General features: G+C 42.9%; 1 protein-coding gene across 1 annotated transcript in view; it reads left to right on the top strand.

The window, feature by feature from the left end:
* Nucleotides 1-20691, top strand: part of PCSK5 (proprotein convertase subtilisin/kexin type 5) — a 440253-nt gene that overhangs the window by 36396 nt on the left and 383166 nt on the right. Inside the window, exon 2 of the mRNA XM_081804067.1 lies at nt 4821-4925. Within this exon, the coding sequence (XP_081660193.1) occupies nt 4821-4925 (105 nt within the window). The remainder of the gene's footprint in view (nt 1-4820; nt 4926-20691) is intronic.

Genomic DNA, 20691 nt, shown 5'->3' on the forward strand with positions numbered 1-20691 from the left:
ACAACCTTCTGAACCATAACCCTGGCAGATTGGGTACTTCAGTAAAAGTGGAATTAAACTATTTTTGCTGAAATTAACCTTGATTGGATAGTCCTGTTATACTCACACCAGAGATTTTGAATCCTCCGTAGGTCTAACGTATGCAATTTTAGCAGCTCGAGGATTCTGATGTTCATAGCAGCCACTCTTCAGTCTTTGCTGAGAACCTATTACGTGTTGAGCCAGATAGTAGGAGCTGGAAATAAAGTGGAAGCACGACAGATGTGTCTCTGTCTCATCAGAACATACAGGCGTGCAGGTGGGGGCGCAGACATTAAACAGATCGTTGTAGTGATCGAAGTATAACCACAGGCCTATGTTTTAATGATTCTGTGAGGCAGTGGAACCTCACCTGGCCTGGGGGGTTTGAAGACTTCCTACTTGAGGCGACACATACAGGACAAGGAAGAGGGAAGCCAGGTGGAGAGGGCGGAGGCGGGGAAGAAGGTTGTCCTGCAGGTAAAGGGAACAGCAGGTCTGAGTCAGGGAACTCTTCCAGGCCAGACTCTGAAGGATGGAGAGTCTGTGTGATTTGAAGTGAGCCCAGAGAGCCGGATTCTGCAGGTGCCTTGGGTCAGAGGAGGATAATGGTCTTCATTCAATGACTTAGGTAAAGCCTGTAGGGGGGTTCTTGGCATAGCATCGATGTTAATATGATATTATATTATAGTTATAAACTACAGTATTAAGTAATATTCAGTGTTAACTATTACTCTTTCTTTTCAGAGCAGAGGGAAGCCCCGACAAATTTTAGGCAGGAGTATGACCAAATTTGCATTTTGTGGCCTTTTTCTGGCTGTGGTGTAGAAAACAGATTTGAGAGAGGAGGCTGGTGCATATGGCTCTGAGAAGACTAGAAGCAAGTGTGTTCATCTAACAGGTGGTCAGAACACAGTGAGTCACCCAGGGCCTGGGCCTCACTAGTGCCTAGAACCGTTCATGACTCAGGAGATACCTAACTTGGAGGGTCTCGAAGTTGTGTAAGATTGTGTAAATGTGTAGCTACTTTTTCAGAAGTTTTGAGCTATCCAATTTTAGATTTAGTAGGGAGCCTACTGCAGAATCCACTAGTCATTCTACTTTGGAAGGCATTCGGTACAGACTATTAAATAGCTTGTAGAATCGTTCGAGAAGGCAAAGCTTTCAGAAATATTCCCCAACGCCACATCACAGCATGGGCCTTCCCAAGAGTTGCTGCTTCGTCCTCAGCAAAAACCTGAGGAATGAGGAAGCTACCCTCTGTTGCCCCCATAGCTCTTTGATAATCTCTTGCCAATTTATCAACAAAACAGGATGTGCAAAACGAATGCACAGAAAGCTAGCAGCCAGCATTAAGACCTCTACCACCGCAACCACTAAGCACATGAAGGCCTCTAAGAACCCGGCCCAGGATGCTGTAGTCTGCCTTTGTTTGGCAGAACCTTAATCACATCAGAACCCTGGCTGCAGAGAGTTGAGCTCTTTAGCTCTGCAGTGCAGGAAAGCTCACCGGAAGGATGCTGGAACGAGCCCACCTGTAGGATGCACCATGCAACCTAAGTTCAGATGCTAGCTAGCCATTCAGCAGGGATTTACATTTCCCCCCCTCACCATACTAGCTGTGTACGTGTGGGCACTCCCTGAGCCTCAATAACTTCATTTATCAAAGTGGAGGTAATGATACTTATCTTCCAGGGTTCCTGGGGGAATTAAGTTAAATATGATAACCAGAAGAGCTGTAAGATGCCTGGCACATGGTAGACATTTAGTCAATGAGACATCAGTCAGTCACAGAACACCATTCCCCAACTCTATAGAAGAAACAGTATCCCCGTAAGGAGGAGATAAAGTAGAGCTTCCTGCTAGAGAGATTTCATGGCCTGGAGACAGGTGGCCCTGTACCAGGTGCACGGACTTTGGGAAGCAGATTTGCCCCCGGAAGAGTATGTGGGATTTGTGTGCGCATGCTAGTTCATTTAGTTGTTATTTCTTTCATTTTTAATTAGTTTTTTTAATTTAAAAAATAATACATACACATAAACAATGAAAAGAAAGGCTATCTTTGTAGTTCAAGTATTCTTCCTGAAATGTCTATGCATATAAGCATATATGTAATACGGATTCTTTCTTTGCTCACCTACAAAATGGGGTCATATTTTCTCCCTTCCTCCTTCTCTCTCTTTCTCTCTCCCCTTCCTTCCCCCCTCCCTCCCTTCCTCTCCTTTGAGATAATTTATTTTAGTTCATATAGAACCAAACGCCTACTGATTATAGCTAGTTGTTTGAATGATTCTGCTTTACAAAATTCCTCTAACACCTGTTCTTATACAGAAGTGACTGAATCTGTACAATAAATTTTTAGAAGTGGAAAAGCTGGGTCAAAGGTTAGGTCCAGTTTATAATTTTATTGATATTACCAAATGGCTTTCAAAGCAGTTGTCCCAGGGAATGCCCTTTACCAACGCTGTGTATGCCGCATTTTTGCATACATCCTCCCCAACAGTGTATCGTCAGACTTTCTGACTTTGGTCAGTGAAGATGAGGGAAGTTAAGAGGTGATACTAGGGTACACCAAGAGAAATTCTGATCAAGGGATGGAGGTAAGGGATTGCAGGATAGGAGGTGAGAGAAAGTAGGACCGAAATTTAAATTTAGAAGGGAAACCAGTAATCTGACACTCTGTGCCCGGCAAAGACTTGACCAGGCAATGCACCTGTTACTATGTTCAGTCCTTGTAACCACATTCACCCATATACATTTTTATCCCCCATTTGACTCTGACACCCAGTATCTGTGTCCTTATTTTACAGTTAAGGAACCAAGGCCCAAAATACTTAAGTGATGTATCCAACATCCCAAAGCATGCTAAGTCAGGGCAAGGGTTCTGTTTTCCACCTTCGTACGTGCTACATAAGTCCAGGATTTGAGTCTTTACCAAAGAGGCCACAGAGGATCAGAATTATATCTCCAGGGCATATTTCATCCACATTTGAGTTTAATGGCCCAGTTGAATTCAGTTATTTCCTATAATCGAAGAGGTTCCATTATAGTTGCGTGGACATGGTCTGAAACTCACGGACCTTTTTCACGCTGGTAATAGGTTCTGTATAAAGTTCTTCCCCAAAGATTTTATGTCCCTTTCCACAAAAACTACTGTGTTTACCCAAGGAGCACTCTTGACAAAAGCTACATGAGATGAAAGCTTTAAGCTCCTTGGGATTTTAAGATTTTCTTATAAAGGATTACGCAGCCTATTGTGAGTTCTACCCTTAGTCCTCTGGAATCTTAAAATTGTCCTGTAAATCCCTCCTTGAAGCCCTTTTGGACCCTGAGGCTAGCATCTGTGTCCTCTTCCTCATTGTTTGCTGCTGTCTCGGAGTTCCCGATCTTTTCTGTGTACATCTGGGCAATTTCCACTTGAGTTAAAAACGTGTGACTTCCGATTGTCAGATCTAATGATGATTAGAGACATTCATATAGAGTGTAAAGTCCCAGTGAGGGGGGGTCACTTTTCAGTGGCACAGTATTTGGGTTGATCATTGTCATTGGAGGTGTGGGATGATGATTGAGAATTGATGGAAAGAAGAGAACTAAAAAAATAAACCTTTTATCTGGAAAATGAAAATGGGCCAATGACTTTTTTTTTTTAAATTAAGAAAGCCAACTTTTGAATTGTCCCAATTGGAAAACATCCTGTTGATGGTCATTGTTTTAGGGCAGAGCCATGGTGTTCTGGAGAAATAGTCCATCTGATGTACTTGTGCAAAGCAAAAAAAAAAAAAGTCCGTGTCAAAGAAGGGAATTTGATGGAATTTGAGGGCTGCAATGATCTTAGAAGTTAACTAGCCCAACGCTTGGTTTTATAGGAATGGAAATGGAAACATGTGGGATTTAGCCCAGAAGCCACTTCTGAACAGTGTCAGTCGGAGCGAGAACCAGGCTCTTCTGTCTCCACTTGGTGTATTGTTCAATTTCCATGCATGTGACCCACATCTGATAATCTGCTGAGACAGTATGATTATCTGGGATTTTGTTTGTTTTCCGGAAGTGCCAGTGACTTATTTTCAAAGCTATCCTAAACAGACCTAACTGCTTTCAACGCAAGAGAGGGGTGCACAGATGAGAAGATGAGTCTGTTAAAAGAGGTGGCCGCGAAGACAGTGGATTGAACTCCTTTTACACAGGATGCTTAGTTGATAGGGAGGATATGTGATCTTCGCCTCGTTGCAGACACTGTTGTCCCACTTTTAGTTTGTGATAAATGCATAACTGCCATGTAGTTATATTGCCGACTTAAGTCAGGAAACTAAGTAGTGTTTTCTTTGTGAATGACCAACTGCTCAGGACTTGTTTCAAATTGATGATATAAATAATCTAACAAGGTCCTTCATTGTACATTTCTCAGAGCAAACAGAATGCAGTGTGTTTTTATAACCAGCTAGCTATTTGATTTTTTTTTTCTCTTTCCCACTTTTAGATATAAATGGATATAGAATTACTTAAAATGCTGCATATAAATTAAACATTAAAAGGGAGATATGGAGAGGCTAAGCTGCCCCATTATAATCTTCAGTTCCACAGTCACTGCCTCAAGGACCCTCCGTTTCATGTCACGTGTCCTTCTTTGGAAAAGTGATCACCAAGGTTCCAGTAACATTTAAGCGTAGAGGCAACTGCATAATTTATGGACCTTTTTTTTTGGTTTGGTTTGGTTTTGTGTTCTTATTTTAATGAAACAGGAAAACAGAAGGCTCCCTTTAAGTCCCACTAACTCCCCTTGTGCTTCCCTCCTGTCTTTGCAGATCGGGGCCCTGAAGGACTACTACCACTTCTACCATAGCAGGACGATTAAAAGGTCAGTTCTCTCGAGCAGAGGAACCCACAGTTTCATTTCAATGGAACCAAAGGTAAGAAGAACCAGTTGGGTGGGGACCAAGAGGCGAAAGCTTCTGCATTTTTCATTGGTAATAGCACACTAGGAACGGATGACCAGCGTGAAGGCTCACATTTCGGGAAGCCGTCCTATTATCCTTTGGTCCAGGGTCTTGGCTTCTGCTTTGGACAAAAATAGATGATCACTTGATTTTCACTGAACTACCATTATCATCCCACTGGTACGACAGTCCAGGGCTATCATAAGTATGGGTTCTCATGGAGGAGGAAGGAGTGTGTGCAAGGGGAGATACTGATTGATTCAGAAGTGTTGAAATGGTAAGAATACCACACCATCTTACTGATTTGCATGTAGATCTGAGGTTCTAGCCAAACTCCATAGGGGGATCCCTAACAAAAATCCTTAGGTCAGGCATCAGGGCACCATGGATCCTTGCAATTTCATCTGACGTTGACAGAGCCGTGCCTTTGGCAGCCTGAGGACTAGATCATGTCTGGGACAGGAGGGATACTGAATACAGAAGGGATAGAAGCTGGCTCCTGGTTTTGAGGTAGGGCTCATCAGGTAATTTTCTTGCATGTTGTCTTTACTCCATGTCCTTTGGGGTTATATAGACAACATCCCCCTGGGAGTACCTAGAAGGAGATATGATACATCCACGTTCTCCCGCTCCATTCTGGAGAGGTGGGACAGCTTTGGCCTGGGAGATAGGAAGCTGAAGGGTGTTAGGGACAAACCAACCAGTAACTGGCAACTAACAGTCAGGGGGTGAGTTACACACACACATGTCCTTATTAAATTAGAGGGAGGCACGGACTCTGAGGGGGACCTCCTTGGCCCCCCATATGTGGCAAGTAAAACGGAGAAGACAGCTGTACCAGCCTGCCCCAGTTCCTTTGTGGACTCACTGTTGATTACTTATTGATTAGGAGGGTTTTTTTTCCACCCCCATTATGTTTTGGATTTGCCATATGAACTCATTTTCACATAAATTGGTGAACATATCCCTACAAGTGAGCATGGCAATCTCACCTAGAGATCCCACGAAAATTGTATTCCTCATTAAAGCAAAAAGTCCTTATTTGCATTAATATGCAAATCAGGTTTGCAGTTTGGAATGCTGCCCTCTGTTATGTGCCACGGTTTGCCTTGTTTAATTTGTTTCTGGAATATTATCACACGGTTGTTCATGATTGTGAAATTGTTATCTTGGTCATTCAAGAAAGCACATTTCTTGTAGGTCCCAACTTCCTATAACCCAATTTTGGATTATAGGAACATCCCCTAAGACTTACACTCCGGTGGCCTGAGGATTGTATTTTTTTTCCCCTTCATCTCTATTCAGAATTGAATGTCTCTGGAAAAGCAATCTGTTGGGATGTTCTTGAATTAGCTAAATTTTTGAAGCAAAGTCACGTTTTTCATCTGCTAAACAACATTTTTTGAAGCTTTCTTGAACTTTGGTAATTAAAATGATTCCAATTTCATACCTCATGTGTGTAGTCAGTGTGAATTTGAGAAACCAAGTACTAGTTGGTTTGGGAGGTAAGAACAGAATGTAATGAGGCATTGTGTTCATAATGAAGTATTTACTGAATATGGAGTTGCTTCAGTCTTTAATGCCATCTTGGGGAATCTTGGTCTTCATGTCATCTTCTTTTTTTTTTTTTAGCTTTATTTATTTATTTGAGAAAGAGAGAGAGAGGGAGAGAGAGAGAGTAGGGGGAGGGACAGAGGCAGAGACCCTTCAAGCAGCCTCCCTGCTGAGCGTGGAGCTTGACGTGGGGCTCGATCCCACAACCCATGAGATCTCGACCTGAGCTGAAACCAAGAGTCGGACATTTAACTGACTGAGCCACTCAGGCACCCCTCCCTGGTCTTCATTCCTTTTCATCTTGGTGCATCAGATAGCTTATGCAGCATCCCACAGAGACCTTGGATGCTGGTGCACATCATACCTGGAATGTATGCCCTTCCTCACCCAGTCTAGAGAGTAGGGCCATTTCAGGACACTTCTAGGGCACATGCTCAGTTACCCTTCCTCCTCAATAAAAAGAATCCCCCTTGGGAGAGCCATATCTTACTTTTTATTTGGATGCCTCCTGCCCCTCATTCCCACCCAGCCATTTATACAAGAGGGTCATAATCCTACCGACTTTGCAGCTGGAACACCACGATGGGCGCTGCCCACAGTTTCTTTCAGATACTTCTTACAGTTCATTCATTCATTCATTGGCCATTTCTTGAGCCAGTAGTATATGGCAGGCCTTATGTTTGGCTCTGGGGATTTGGAGACATAGTGGTGCCCGAAAGGAGCTCACTGCAGGCTTCCACGGTGGCTGTCAGGGAAACCCAGAACAATCCAGTGCTTCTCAGGTGTTGGGGATGGGGGGAGCAAATGGGATGGACGTGCACTATATTCCTCCTCCTTCTCTAGTTCTGTCCTCGAAGAGCTCAGGCCCACTTGGGTCATTATTATTATTTTTTAATCTTGAAAACCTTTTTACTTGGGGAAGTCACAGAAATGTTGTGAGGAATCCCTATGTAAGCTTCCCACCTTCCCCAAATGTTAATGTTTATGTTTTACATTTTACCATACCTACTTGATCATATTCTCTCTCTCCTCTCTATACACAAGCACACCCACACACACATATATGTAAGTGTACAAATCCATATATATAAGTTTTTTTTTTGAAAACTTGGGAGCATATTACATACATGATGCTCCTATGACTTTATGGATTTCACTGTATATTTACTCAAACCAAGGACATTCTGTTATTATAACTGGAAGTACAGACAGTTAACATTCTGGTAAAAATCTGGATATTAACAATGATTTAATATTATTATCCAATCCACAGATTTCATTCAAGTTTTTCCACTTGTCTCTTTTCGGGGCCAAGAACACATCTAGCTGTCATTTGTCCCATGTCCCCTTTGTAGATTGTGTCATACTTCTTTCCCTTTTCTTCTTTTTTTTTCTTTCAACACTAGCACTTTTTTCTTTTTAAAAATTTATTTATTTTAGAGAGAGAAAGAATGTGCACATGTAAGTGGGGGGAGGGGCAGAGAAAGGGGGAGAATCCTCAAGTGGACTCCCTACTGAGCGTGGAGCCCAACACACGGCTCGATCCCAGGACCCAGAGATCATGACCTGAGCCAAAATCAAAAGTCAGATGCTTAACCAACTGAGCTACCCAGGCGCTCCGATAGCTAAAAGTCTTTTTGAAGGTTACAGGCCGGTTATTTTGTAGATTATCTAACATCATGATTAATTCAGGTTTAGCAAAAACACCAGAGGAGTGCTGGGTTCTTAGTGCCTCAGATCAGGAAGTGCGTGATGTTGACTTGGTTTGTTAGTCATGATTTTAACTTTGGTTCCTTGGTGGTGACACACGTAGCATCTGCCAATCTTCTCTATGTTAAAATGACTAGTTCCGGGCGCCTGGGTGGCTCAGTTGGTTAAGTGACTGCCTTCAGCTCAGGTCATGATCCCAGGGTCCTGGGATCGAGCCCCGCATCAGGCTCCCTGCTTGGCCAGAAGCCTGCTTCTCCCTCTCCCACTCCCTCTGCTTGTGTTCCCTCTCTCGCTGTCTCTCTCTCTCTCTCTCTCTCTCTGTCAATTAAATAAATAAATAAATAAAATCTTTAAAAAAAATAATAAAATAAAATGACTAGTTCCCCCTCCCCTTTTTAAAAGATTTTATTTATTTATTTGACAGAGAGAGACACAGCGAGAGGGAACACAACAGGGGGAGTGGGAGAGCGAGAAGCGGTCCTCCCGCCTAGCAGGGAGCCCGATGTGGGGCTCCATCCCATGACCCTGGGATCATGACCTGAGCCAAAGGCAGACGGTTAACCAACCGAGCAACCCAGGTGCCCTAGTTTGCCCTTTCTAATGAATAAGTGTTTGATGGGGAGATACTTTGAGACCGCGTGAATGTGTGTGGGCTGACTTTGTATGTTTCACTCCCGGCAGCCCGCACTGGGGGGATAAAGCTAGTGGCCGTGTGACTTGCTTTCTTAGGAAGGTCTTTTCTTGACTGTTAGGTGTATGTATGGTAGATGGTTAGTGTGCTGGAGTGGAGATGCATATGTGATCTGGGTGATGGGACCACGTGGAATGGCTTGGTGGCAAACATTGGTGGTGCATCGAAGTTACTTTTGATTGTCATTTTCTTAAGAAAGGGCATACCAGTGAATTGCAGGGAATACGTACACTAAACAGAGCCTGGCTTTTACTTGATGTAGTAAATTGCACGTTTTTTTTTCCCCCTCTGCTTTTGTTTTTATTTAGAGGGTTCTAAAGAAGGAAGTGCACAAGTGGCCAGGAGGGTTGTAAGAACAACCTTCTGGGGCTAAGAAAATGCTGTGGTCAGTTGGGGCACATTGAGCCCAGAGAACAAGAATAGCCTGATTTCCATATGTTAACATTATGTTATGATTAGCTTTTTAAATGACAGAGATGCACAGACTTCTAAGTCAGTGTCACTAGTATAGTAATAACAGTTTTGCAGAAAACATTGGTACCGTATTACAGCAGTTGGACCAGGGAGTCTTGCAATATTCATATCCATACCTTTCTTTTTGACAGACCAGCTTTTTACTCCAAGAGACCCAAGCTAAATTTCAGAAACAATGGTTTTGAGTTAACATTCTCAGAAGCCTCTCATTAATCTGTTTAGAAATCTTTGCCAGCCCTGTGGCATTTGGTCAAGGAGGCTGTCATCTGTAGAGAGCTTTGGAATGGAAGTTCTTTTTTTTTTTTAAGATTTATTTATTTGAGAGAGTTGCCATGTGAGTGGGGGGAGGGGCTAAGGGGGGAGGGACAGAATCTCAGGCCGACTCCCCACTGAGTGTGGAGCCAGATGTTGGAGCTTGATCTCACGACCCTGAGATCGTGACCTGAGCTGAAATCAAGATTTGGACGCTTAATTGACTGAGCCACCCAGGCACCCCAGATGGAAATTCTTTATAGCTTTTGTGCTGCCCATGTGGACATGGGCTGGGGCAGAGGTGGGATTTTTCATTCTCCTCCTTCCTACCCAGAATAGAAAAACCAGAATCCTAAATTTCCTATCAGAGTAGGCAATTAAAAATCTAAAAAACATAAAAACAAAAAATCCCCCAAAAAACCCTTGCCATTAAGTTCAGTCCTCCTATCTTATCCATGTGTAATTTACAACATAGCTCCTTTTGCCCGTTAGATTTGATCTTGAAAGTTCTGGCCTTTGAGTCTTTTTATTTTTTCCAGCCCTTTTTCTGAGTTCAAGTCTGTTGACTGGTCAGTTTTTATCCAAATCTAGGATAGAATCACCCTCTGCTACAGAGTAAGGGATAGGCGCCTCTCCTGTCTAGTTTCTCCCTGAAGCTCAGGTTCGTTAAACTGCCCCATCGCATGGATGTGTACGACTATGTATCTCATTATGGAGAAACTATTCCTATGGCATTATTTACTGCAGAATTGTAGGATCCTTAGATTGAGACTTATCTCTTTCCTGTCCAGGGCTGACATACCTTCCAGTGTGCTCTTAAGAGGGATTTTTTTTCAGATCTGTTAAGCATGCCCAGTGACAGAGTTCAGTACTGGACAAAGCAAACATTGCTATAATTGAAGAGATTTAACTTGTTGAGTTCTAACCGGCTTGCCTGTAACGTCTACCCGTTGGATCTCTTTTTTGCCTTCCAGACGTATACGTAACAGCTCATTAAATATCTGAGCCCTTTGCTTCTTCTCTGGGAGCAGCAATTGTCCCTCTGTAAATGCAGCCCAGAATTAAGTGCAAGGCTTTAGCTCACAGAGAGAGCGCCCATTCATGACGTTCATCCGTAAGCCATTTCATCTGAAGAGAACTTTCGGGCAGAGCATTCAAGTATTGTACAGCGACAAAGGGATCTGAGGAAAGGAAGGAAGAGAGAAAAGGAAGTGCTTGGAGGTAGTTAGCAAGGCTAGAGGGAAATCAGCCCTGGGAAAGAAGACTGGGAAGTTGCGTTTCCTTACTAACCCAGGTTGGAACCACTTGTGGCCAGGACTTGGTTTTCAGATGACCAGCCTTTTTCTCTTGTTGCCTCAAGAGTGAAAGACCTGCAATCATGTGATGGAGGAAGTATACAGGGGCCCTCCCCCTACCTAGCTGCCATGTTCCTGAGGCGCTGGACAAATCCACTTCTCAGTCGAACCCCATCTCCCCCATGGATTCACTTTGTAATTTTGGAATATTTTAGCTCCACTTCGGGATGGATCTTTAATTGATCCATGGAGACCACAGCACCTGTGTTTCCTCTTGCTCTTAGCTCTGAGACAAGCCAGTTAGAAGCCGTTCACAGGCACCCGATCTCCTAGCAGAGCCTTGGAAGCAAAGAAAGCTCATTTGGTGAGAAACAGATGCTCAGAAGTGTCTGAACTCCATCTTGCCTGGCTCCCAGGCATGAATCGCAGCCACGCCTTTTTACCCAGAAGATTCCATCTGGCCTGCCACAGCTGTGGGATGGCTTCACCTGAGTCCGGGTGCTTCCTGTTCGGGCCATGCTCTGTTTCCTCTCGCCCCACCTGCCCTCATTCCAGAGGCTGCTTCTGTGAACTGTTTTCTTCGGCGGGTTAATTTTCTGCTCTTTGCTTTTAAATGCATTAATGACTTTGTGGTTTGACTTTCTTCCGTCAGGTGCAGTTTTACAATCTAACAGCCCTGGGGGGTGCTCATCCAGCCGTGTGGGGTGATCCCGGGCGTGGTGAGGTGATGTGATAAGTGGTCTTCTCTCAGGCAGGGACCTGAGTCCTTGCGTTCCCAGCATATGTCATAACCGTGATCATTGCACATAAGCCTCTCGGCATCTCACAGGGGAAAGGCAGTTGCTAAGTATCCTGAGAAGGAATTCCTCTGGAATCAGCGTGGGCTTGCACCCGACGATGCACAGGGAGGACATGGGCGTGGCGGTCAAGGGGACATACCGGGGGCTGTCTTGTTCTAGACTGCCTTTGTCACCACCTTTTCAGCCGTGACATGCACCCGTGATAGTGAAGTCCTGCCTGGTTTTTGGTGGCATTTCTTTGTCTTTGAAAACCCTACTAGGAGGCATATATATTCTTAGCAGAAGCATTCCACTCACAAGTTTGCAACCTTTGGTACAATTATGGTGGCAGGGTGGCTGGGAGTATGAGGAAGACAGAAGGAGGTATGTGGGTGCAGAGTCCACTGTGTTCCCCACTGCCCTTTCTTTCCTATCGTGTTTCCAGGTCTCCCCGACGTCTGGATGGTCAGAAACCGGAGAGTCAGATTGTATGCTGCTGGGTTATCTGATGTGAAGGTTTCGGTCATGACCCAAATCCCTTATAGGCAGGAGTGAATTAAAAAAATAAAATAAAATTCTCAGCTACATTGGAAATGTTGCCAGATCTTTATTAGAGAGCACTTGGTTTTCAAAGGTTATAAACTCACATGCCTACAGTGGGAGTGCAGATAACAAGAATGAGTGAGATGGGCCAGATAGAAAATAATTGGGCAAAAAGTAAAATGGAGAACCCTTGCTATGCGGAAGGGGGGCCCCCACCCCTTTGCTATAGCCGCTTGTCATGTGGGCAGGCTGGCTCGTTCTGCCCCTTCCAGAGAACCGGCAAGTCTAGATGGCTCCACCACATTTCCTGATTTTAAATGTTGGCAAATAATTGGGAAGTTTGAAAATATTTGTATGGGTCAAAGATAATGTGGCCGAGAGACATCCCTGTTTGTGACCCCTTGAGTAGGCTGTGTTGGGAGAAAGGGAGGAAGGTGTGGACGATTCCAGCATTTTCGTAACTTTGCTTGGGTCTTACCCTCACCTGAACACCAGCGTCATGCTCCCCTGAGTGGCTCAAATGTGATTTTTCTCTGTGTCTTAGTCTCCAAGTTGAAATACAAGGATCTTTTGGGCATAAGGTCACTTAAGTTCTGTAGCAAAGGCTCCTACTGCCGAGGACAGGGTGGAGGGCTCGTTCTAGCTTCGCTTAAGCTTTGCCCCCTTTTCCGCTGACACCTGTAACTGTGCTGGGAGAAACAGTCTTAACGGAATGAAGGTTAGAGGAAACAGGGTAAGTCAAAGAAAAGAACAACTGGCAAATAAAGTGATGGCCATGTGAAAACAGGAAGAGAGATTTGATGGGGCAGAGTAGGGTAGCCAAGGAATTTGCGGAAGTCACGTCAGCCACTTGAAGGAAGGGTAAAAATGTGAAATCTTTATTATTTTCTTAGTTTAGATAGTATTTCTAGGATGTCTGTTTCTAAAAAAGTAGATGCTGGAGCTGGAAAATGTCAGGTGATGACACCATTCTAAATTTCTAGATTGGTCTTGTCTTAGTCAGTAGAAATTTATTTCTTATACTCCTGGAGACTGGGAAGTCCAGGATCGAGGTGCTGGTGGAGTTGGTGTCTGGTGAGAGCTAACTTCCTAGTTCACAGACAGCTGTTCTCCTGTGGTGCCCCTCCTGGAGGCGGAGGGGAGCTCTCTGGGGTCTCCTTTATAAGGATACTCATCCCACTCATATGGGCTCCACCCTTGTGACCTGTTCTCCCAAAGGCCCCACCTCCTAATACCATCACATTGGATATTAGAGGTTTCGACACATGAATTTTGGGGGGAGGGATACAAACATGTAGTCTATAACAGGTCTTAAGAAGGGAATTTTGGAGCCATGGGGCAGGTTAGGATGAAATTAGTAAGCAAACCTAAGGAGTAAGTGAAAACAGCAAACAACAAACAAAAACCAGCAACAACCACAAAATCCCAAAGGCAATTTTAATTATCTGGCTTTGAAGAGAAATCATACTGATCTATGTATTTATTTTAATGAATGCAAGAGTAAATAAGAAATCTAATTAGAACATCACCATTGAAAAGGCCTAATTTGTTAATAAGTGCTTGTAAATTTTGTTTTTGTGCTCAGTCCTACCGAATGTCAGTCAGTTCTTGCAACATCAAAGGAGGCAATATGGTGCAACAGAAAGAATCTTTGAGTTTTGGTTCCAGCTCTGATCTCTGTTGGGTCATCACTTAACTGTCTGATTCTCCCCCACATTCGAAGATCCATCAGTGTTCATGAATGCACACAAACAATACACTTGAGAAGTAGAGAGTCCAACACAGTATAATGAATTGTACAAGGCAAGGCAAGGTCAAAAGCACGGCTTGAACCCTTGTAACAAAGTAGTAAGTAGCCAATGAAATGATGTTCTAAGTCTATACATACTGATAAGGAAAGTTCTTCAAAATAAGTGATATAAAAAGAACATATAAGAGGTGTTCTCATTTATGTTTTGGGTTCAAATGACGAGAAAAGGACCTGTGTGTGTATGTGGGTGTAGTTTCATGCAAGGTAGTTTTGGAAGGCTAGACAAACACATGAAAATGACTCTTAATAGTTACCTTCCACACCGTATGATTTTTTTAAAAAAACTATAGTGCGTCTGCTTTTGTTGACATCCACAATGCTTTGGTATCTCAAATCCCATGGGTATATCTCTGTCCTCATCTGACTCTACCTTTCCTTTGACACAGTGATCAATCATTTGCTCCTTCTCGAAAAATGACTCTGCTTCTTGAGACTACATTCTTTCAGGTTTTTCTTGCCTCTCCTGCACCTTCTGTCTTGGTCGTCAATGGCACCCCCTCCACCTCACCTATCAATTTTGGAGAGCCCAGGGCTTACCTTTATGCTGGTGTCTTTGCTTCAAATTTATATCTCCTTCTCTCATCTACCTGACATCTCAAATTAGATGTCTAGTAAGCATCTATAAAACACAGTATGACACATACGATACTTTTAATTCCTACACATCACCTTTGTCTTCAGCCCTTTTCTTCCCAGCAGATGGTGCCGTGATTTATCCAGTTGCTCAAGCAGAAATAGAGCAGTCTGCGATCTGTGGACTTTCCCCTCCTGCACCGCCACGGGTCTGGTTAATCCCTCTGTCTTTGACCTGAACCACATCAAATGCCTCTATTTCCACTCTTGTTCTTCTCCACTGTCATATTCCCCCGAGAGTATGCTTCTTAAGATGTACAAGGATCAAATATTTCAATGACTTCCCATTGATTTGGGAATAAAATCCATTTTTTTCATAATGATCTTCAAAGGGCATCATGATCTGGCCTCTTCCTACCTCCCTGAGCTAGTTTTTGAAATGCCCCCTTTTTGTTTATTACGCTTAGCCACCTTGGCCTCTCTACCTCTCAAAACACTAAACTCTTTCTCTTTTTCCCTTTCCCTGGAATGCATTTCCTTTGGGCTTTTCCTGATGGATATCTCTCATCTTTTACATATCAAAGCAAAGGTCACCTCCTTTGAAGAACCTTCCCCAGCCCCCCATCCTGAAGTAGACCCTCAATCTCATCTGCCCAGCTACTGTCTAGTCTTGACATGTGACTTTCCTCTTTGCTATCTACCTGAACCCTTATGTTTCTTTATTTGGTTGTTGTTGGTTTTCCCCTTCCAGGATATAAAGTCTGTGGAGGTAGGAACCCCAGACATCTTGTTAATCTTGTTAATCTTGTGGTATTTTCTTGATAGCATAGTATCTGGTGCATGGAAGACCGATCAGTAGAAGAATGAATGGACGGATGATATTTGAACATTAATTTTTATGGAAAATCAATGATGGAGACAATAATAAAGCTATAATCTTCTGTGATTTTCTCTTAATTTTGCTACAACTTAAATCCTCTTATGGCGGCCAGCACAGTACTCTCTCATTTTGCTGCACACATGGGAGCAACCAACTGGACAGGCTCTGTGTTATCAGAGCCATTGACCGGGCTTCTGATATTTGGATTCTGGTCTCAGCTTTACTGCTAGTTCAGAATTGCTATTAGCATGTCATTCCCCATTGAGCTTATTTCACTTATAAAATCATGGAGCAGATGAGCTACTTTCTCATGTTCATTCCGATCCATTAATTACCATCTTGAACCAATGTCACTTGTGATTTTACTGCTGGTCCACAGTGCCCACCATGTGCCCTTTTCATATTCTCTTTCTAGTCTTTCCAAACTTTCTCCTTCTCCATTTCTCCCCAGTACTTAGAGTATTTCTTAGCACATTTAGTCCTCCTCCAAGACACTGTTTTACCTGAAAGAGCGGATTGTGCAATTAGACTTGAGATGAGCGTTGAGGTTAGTCTTGAGGCAATGCACGTGATAAATGAGGAACAAATAATGTTGCTTCTTTGTTGTCATCGTACACGTCTGTCACTCATACAAGAGTATGATAATAAGAACGGTAGGTATTATTACTGATGTTCATGAATTTCAGAAGAAGGCTGTATCAGATAGCAAAACATCTTGCTTAATACAAGTTCTTCTAAAGGAAAATGGAATAACTTCTGGAATGACAACACAATAGAACAAATTTTTAAAAGCCTGGCCGCACAAATGAGAAATGAGCAATATCTTCGGAGGGTGGTGGTGGGGATGTGGGTAGGAGGTGGGAAACAGAAGAGGCCAAAAATAAGATCAGGTTGAATCAAGGGTGGACGCAATTAATGAAAATTGTTGGTGGACATATAGATTGTTTTTTAATCCATTGGCAAAGCTAAGCAAGCATTTTCATATATGAATTGTCAGGCCCAAGCTGCTATTCCAGAAAAACAAAACAAAACAAAAAACCCAAGTATGAAAGACCAGCAGAGTGAGCAGATGAGTAACAAGACTGTATCCTTAGAACAAATTTGCTCAGCCCCAGCTCAAGCTTAGTAATGTGTCTTAAGATGTAGACATGCTTTTCAGATTTACCCTTTGAACCAGGGGAAACCCCTTTTCAACCCATCTATGCACAGAGAGAAAATGACAAAGTTGGAGATTTCTTGAAAGATTGGGGGGAAAATGTGGTCATTCTTTAACACAAAGCTGAAAACAAGCCCTCTAGGAATGAGGTAGCACGAGAGAGAGATCAGATGTCACACATTCGTTCCCTTTCCCCATGGATAATTTTGAGAGCTTATTGGGTACAAGGTGCTGGGCCAGACATCAGAGATAAAACTAAAAAAGCAGATGTAGCCCTTGCCCTCAGGGAGCTTACCATCTAGTAAACCTGGAGTCCAGGCCTGAAGCCAAAAACCTTGTTTTCAGCCTCAGTTTCTATCCCAGAAGCTGGCAACAGTGTAATGCTGAGACTTCTGAAGGCATCATTTAAGTCTTTTAAAAGCTTTTCACTAACTCATGTCAAGTTTATATTTACACCTAGGGCTGCCAGAATTAAAAGAACACATTTTAATATGAGCATGACCCAGATATTGCATGGGTCATATTTACACTAAAATAAATTATTTGTGGTTTCCTTGAAATGCAATTTAACTGAGTATCTTGTGTTATTATTTAGTCTGGCAACCCTAACTTATATCTAAATCATCTTGAGATCACAATTAGGAAAAAAAAAACCCAGTGACACTGAGACATAGTGAGGCACAGCTAAGGTCAGTGGAGACTGACCGAAATCCGAGTACAAGTTCCTTCTGTGTCTGAGTGGAGCGTTCCTAGGAACAAAATGGCATAAAGCGGAGAACCGGTGACCATTCATTTATATGGGAAAAAAAAATATTTGAGCATTTCCAGACCCCAAAAGCAACCTTTTGTAGGCTTTTCTGATACCTTAGGAAGTGTCTTGCTACTGGATGCACAGAATAAATGGACATAAAGCACAGGGACTCCCAGACACAGTTCAAAGCTCTGGTGGCCAGCTTGATGCGGAGATGCTGAGTGTGGTTCCCCAGGAAGGAGCTCGGCGGTGCCGGGCTTGTGGCTTGGGGGGATGCTCTGCCTTTATAATGGCTCACTGCAAAATCACCACGGAGCTCTGTTTTTGCTTTTTTGGTAAAAGCAAAAATACTCTTTGGATTTCTTCCAGTTGGCAAATACAGGTTCGAACGTAGGTCTTTTGCAAAAGTGAAGGAGTGTAGGGCAAACGTTTTTATTTATTTTTTTTTTTAATTTTTATTTTTAGATTTTTTTATTTTTTTGGGCACAGGTAGAGAGAGAGAGCCAGAGAGAGCGCAAGCAGGGAGAGCGGCAGGCAGAGGGAGAAGCTAAGCAGGGAGCCCAATGTGGGACTAGATCCCAGGATCCTGGGACCATGACCCGAGCCAAAGGCAGACGCCTAACCGACTGAGCCACCCAGGCGCCCCTAGTGCAAACTTTTGAAAAGCCAGGGATACCTGTATCCCATGACAATAGTACGTTGGGGCATTTCGATTAGTTTCCCAGCTTATAGTAGTATCTGTAATCCAGCCCTCAAATTCTCCCTGCTGCTCTGGCCCAGTGATGATCGCTTCTTTGTTTTTTAGTAGAAAGGCAAACTCTTTCAGCCCCTTGTGAAACATTTCACAAACTTTTCTTGATTCCAAGAGACAAAGCCAATTTTTTCAGAGCCTGAGCTTTGTGTAACTGATCCATAAACCTCTCTAATGGAGAGAGAGAGAGAGTGTGTGTGTTTGTGTGTGTTGGGGTAGAGGGTCGCTGCGGCTAACCTGGGAGCTACCCCTACCAGGGCATTTTAAATGAGAGCATCAGCCTTCTGATCAGCTCTCAGCTTTTGAATTGTGTGACTGTAAGCAAAGCAACACGATTTGTAGATTTCTAGATTTTGGAAATGTCAAAGCAGTGTAGTTGTAGCAATATCCCTGCACGGGAAAAGTTCCAGCTTCATAGGAATGAGCTCTAACCAGTGTATGGAATTAACTGATAGGAACAGGGTCAGAAGTCCAGCCTGGCATGAATCTGAGAATGCTGAATTACCCCGAGAGGGCAAAGGCGCCCCATGTAGACTTGATAGCAAGATGAATGAAGATAGCAAGATGAATCACCGGTCAGTAAGTTGACCTTTTTCTATTTCATGACTCCATAGCTCAGAAGTTGGGGAGCACTGGGTTTACATCATTGGGAATAAAATTATAGACCCTTCTTCCCTCTGCACCAGTCCTGCATTGTGAGTGAATTCAGTGGGAGGGAATTAGGATTCTGTAAGGGTCGCTTTTCTCCTATCGTCAGTGGATAAGTAGAGCCCATGCTCAGCCTTGTGTGTCTAATTCAAGTTTGTAGTTGAACAAACCCTGTGAAGTGACAGGCACAGCTGTGCTTTGTGGCATCGTTTACGGGCTTTGAGTCTGAACAGTATGTTATAGGACGGGAATGGATAGTCATAAGAAAAATGATAGCTCACATCTTTTCAAGAGTTAATGGCATACATTGTCATTAAGTCCTTTAAAATCCTCATTAGGTTATATGTATATTTTAGTTCTTTAGAATGGATTTTTTCCTATTTCGTGACCACAATTTTCAAGCGCACAGCAAGATTAGAGAATTCAAAGTGAACACCACTATACTTAGCATCTAGATTCCACCCTTACCATTTACATACTTCCTTCATCTCATGTCTCTGCACCTGCCTGTCTTTATTCATCTGTTAATCCATCTAATTTTTCGAGGCATTTGAAAGTACATTGCAGACATCCGCCTCTTCCTCCTAAATACTTCAGGTGGCATGTCATTATTTTCAGGTTTTTTTCTTTTGATATAAAATTTGCATACAGTGAAACTCACAGGTGTTAAACATAGAGTCTTCGAGGTATGACCAGTATGTACACGTACATAACCGGAACCCCTTGTAAGATATAGACTGTTCCCATCACCCCACAAGCTTCTCTCAAGCCCCTTTCCTTCCAGTCAGTTGTCTTCCCCCAGAGGCAACCACCATTTTGTTTTTTTTTTCCCCACCATAAGTTAGTTTTGAAGGGCTTATTTCTTTTGACTAAGGCATAATATACAGAGAGTAAAATTTATCTTTTATAGGGTGCAGTTCTATACATTTGATAAACGTATAGAGTTATGTCACCACCACGAGGGTCAAGATCTAGAACGCCGAAAATTCATCACCACCAAAAATTCTCTTGGGTTCCTTTATAGTCAGCCCCTCCCCCCATCCCCAGCTCTGACAAGCACTGATCTGTTCTCTGTTGCTATAGTTGTCTTTTCTAGAATGTCCTATGAATGGAATAATATAATATGTAGCTTTTTGAGTCTGGATACTTTCACTTAGCATAATGCATTTGAGAGTGTGTGTCAGTGTGTGTTAGTGGTTTGTTCCATTTTATTGCTAAGTAGTATACCCCAATTTATCCATTCACCAGATGAAGGACATTTGGGTTATATCAGGTTTCAATGATTATGAGTAAAGCTACGGTCAACTGAATGGAATGTGTTTTAAGTCTGGAATGAGGTAGATTTGCCACTACGCAGGTTTTAGTATTTATTTGTTAATTCTCAATCCACTCCCAGACAGAAGACAAGTGCACAATCAGGGGTTGCTGGAAATATGCACTGTATGACTTGGAAGAAAATTTACTTCTCTCACTGCAGTTGTAAACCCAAGTTATCAGTATGCATTACAGTTGACATTTTGACTTTGGGAACCTGAATAACATTTCAGTAACTCTTTGAATTTCATAGTTTAAAATATCTGTCTCATGGGTGATTTTTTTTTTTTTTCAAGTGGATTTTGAGTATCTTTCTTTGCTGGGCAGGGCAAATATTTTGATTTTGCAGTTTCATCTCAGGAGCAAGAATGTATAATCCACCCTTCTGTTTTGAGCACTAAAGGTCAAGATTTGATGGCGAGGAGGCAAGAAAAGTGAGACTGGGGAAAAAGGGATATGGGAGAGGGGAGGACTCCAAGAAGCCATCAAGAAATATTTCATTGGTGGGGCGCCTGGGTGGCTCAGATGGTTAAGTGTCTGCCTTCGGCTCAGGTCATG

This window comes from Leptonychotes weddellii, chromosome 14, assembly GCF_054177405.1.
Source record: "Leptonychotes weddellii isolate Sample4059 chromosome 14, ASM5417740v2, whole genome shotgun sequence".
NCBI lineage: Eukaryota > Metazoa > Chordata > Mammalia > Carnivora > Phocidae > Leptonychotes > Leptonychotes weddellii.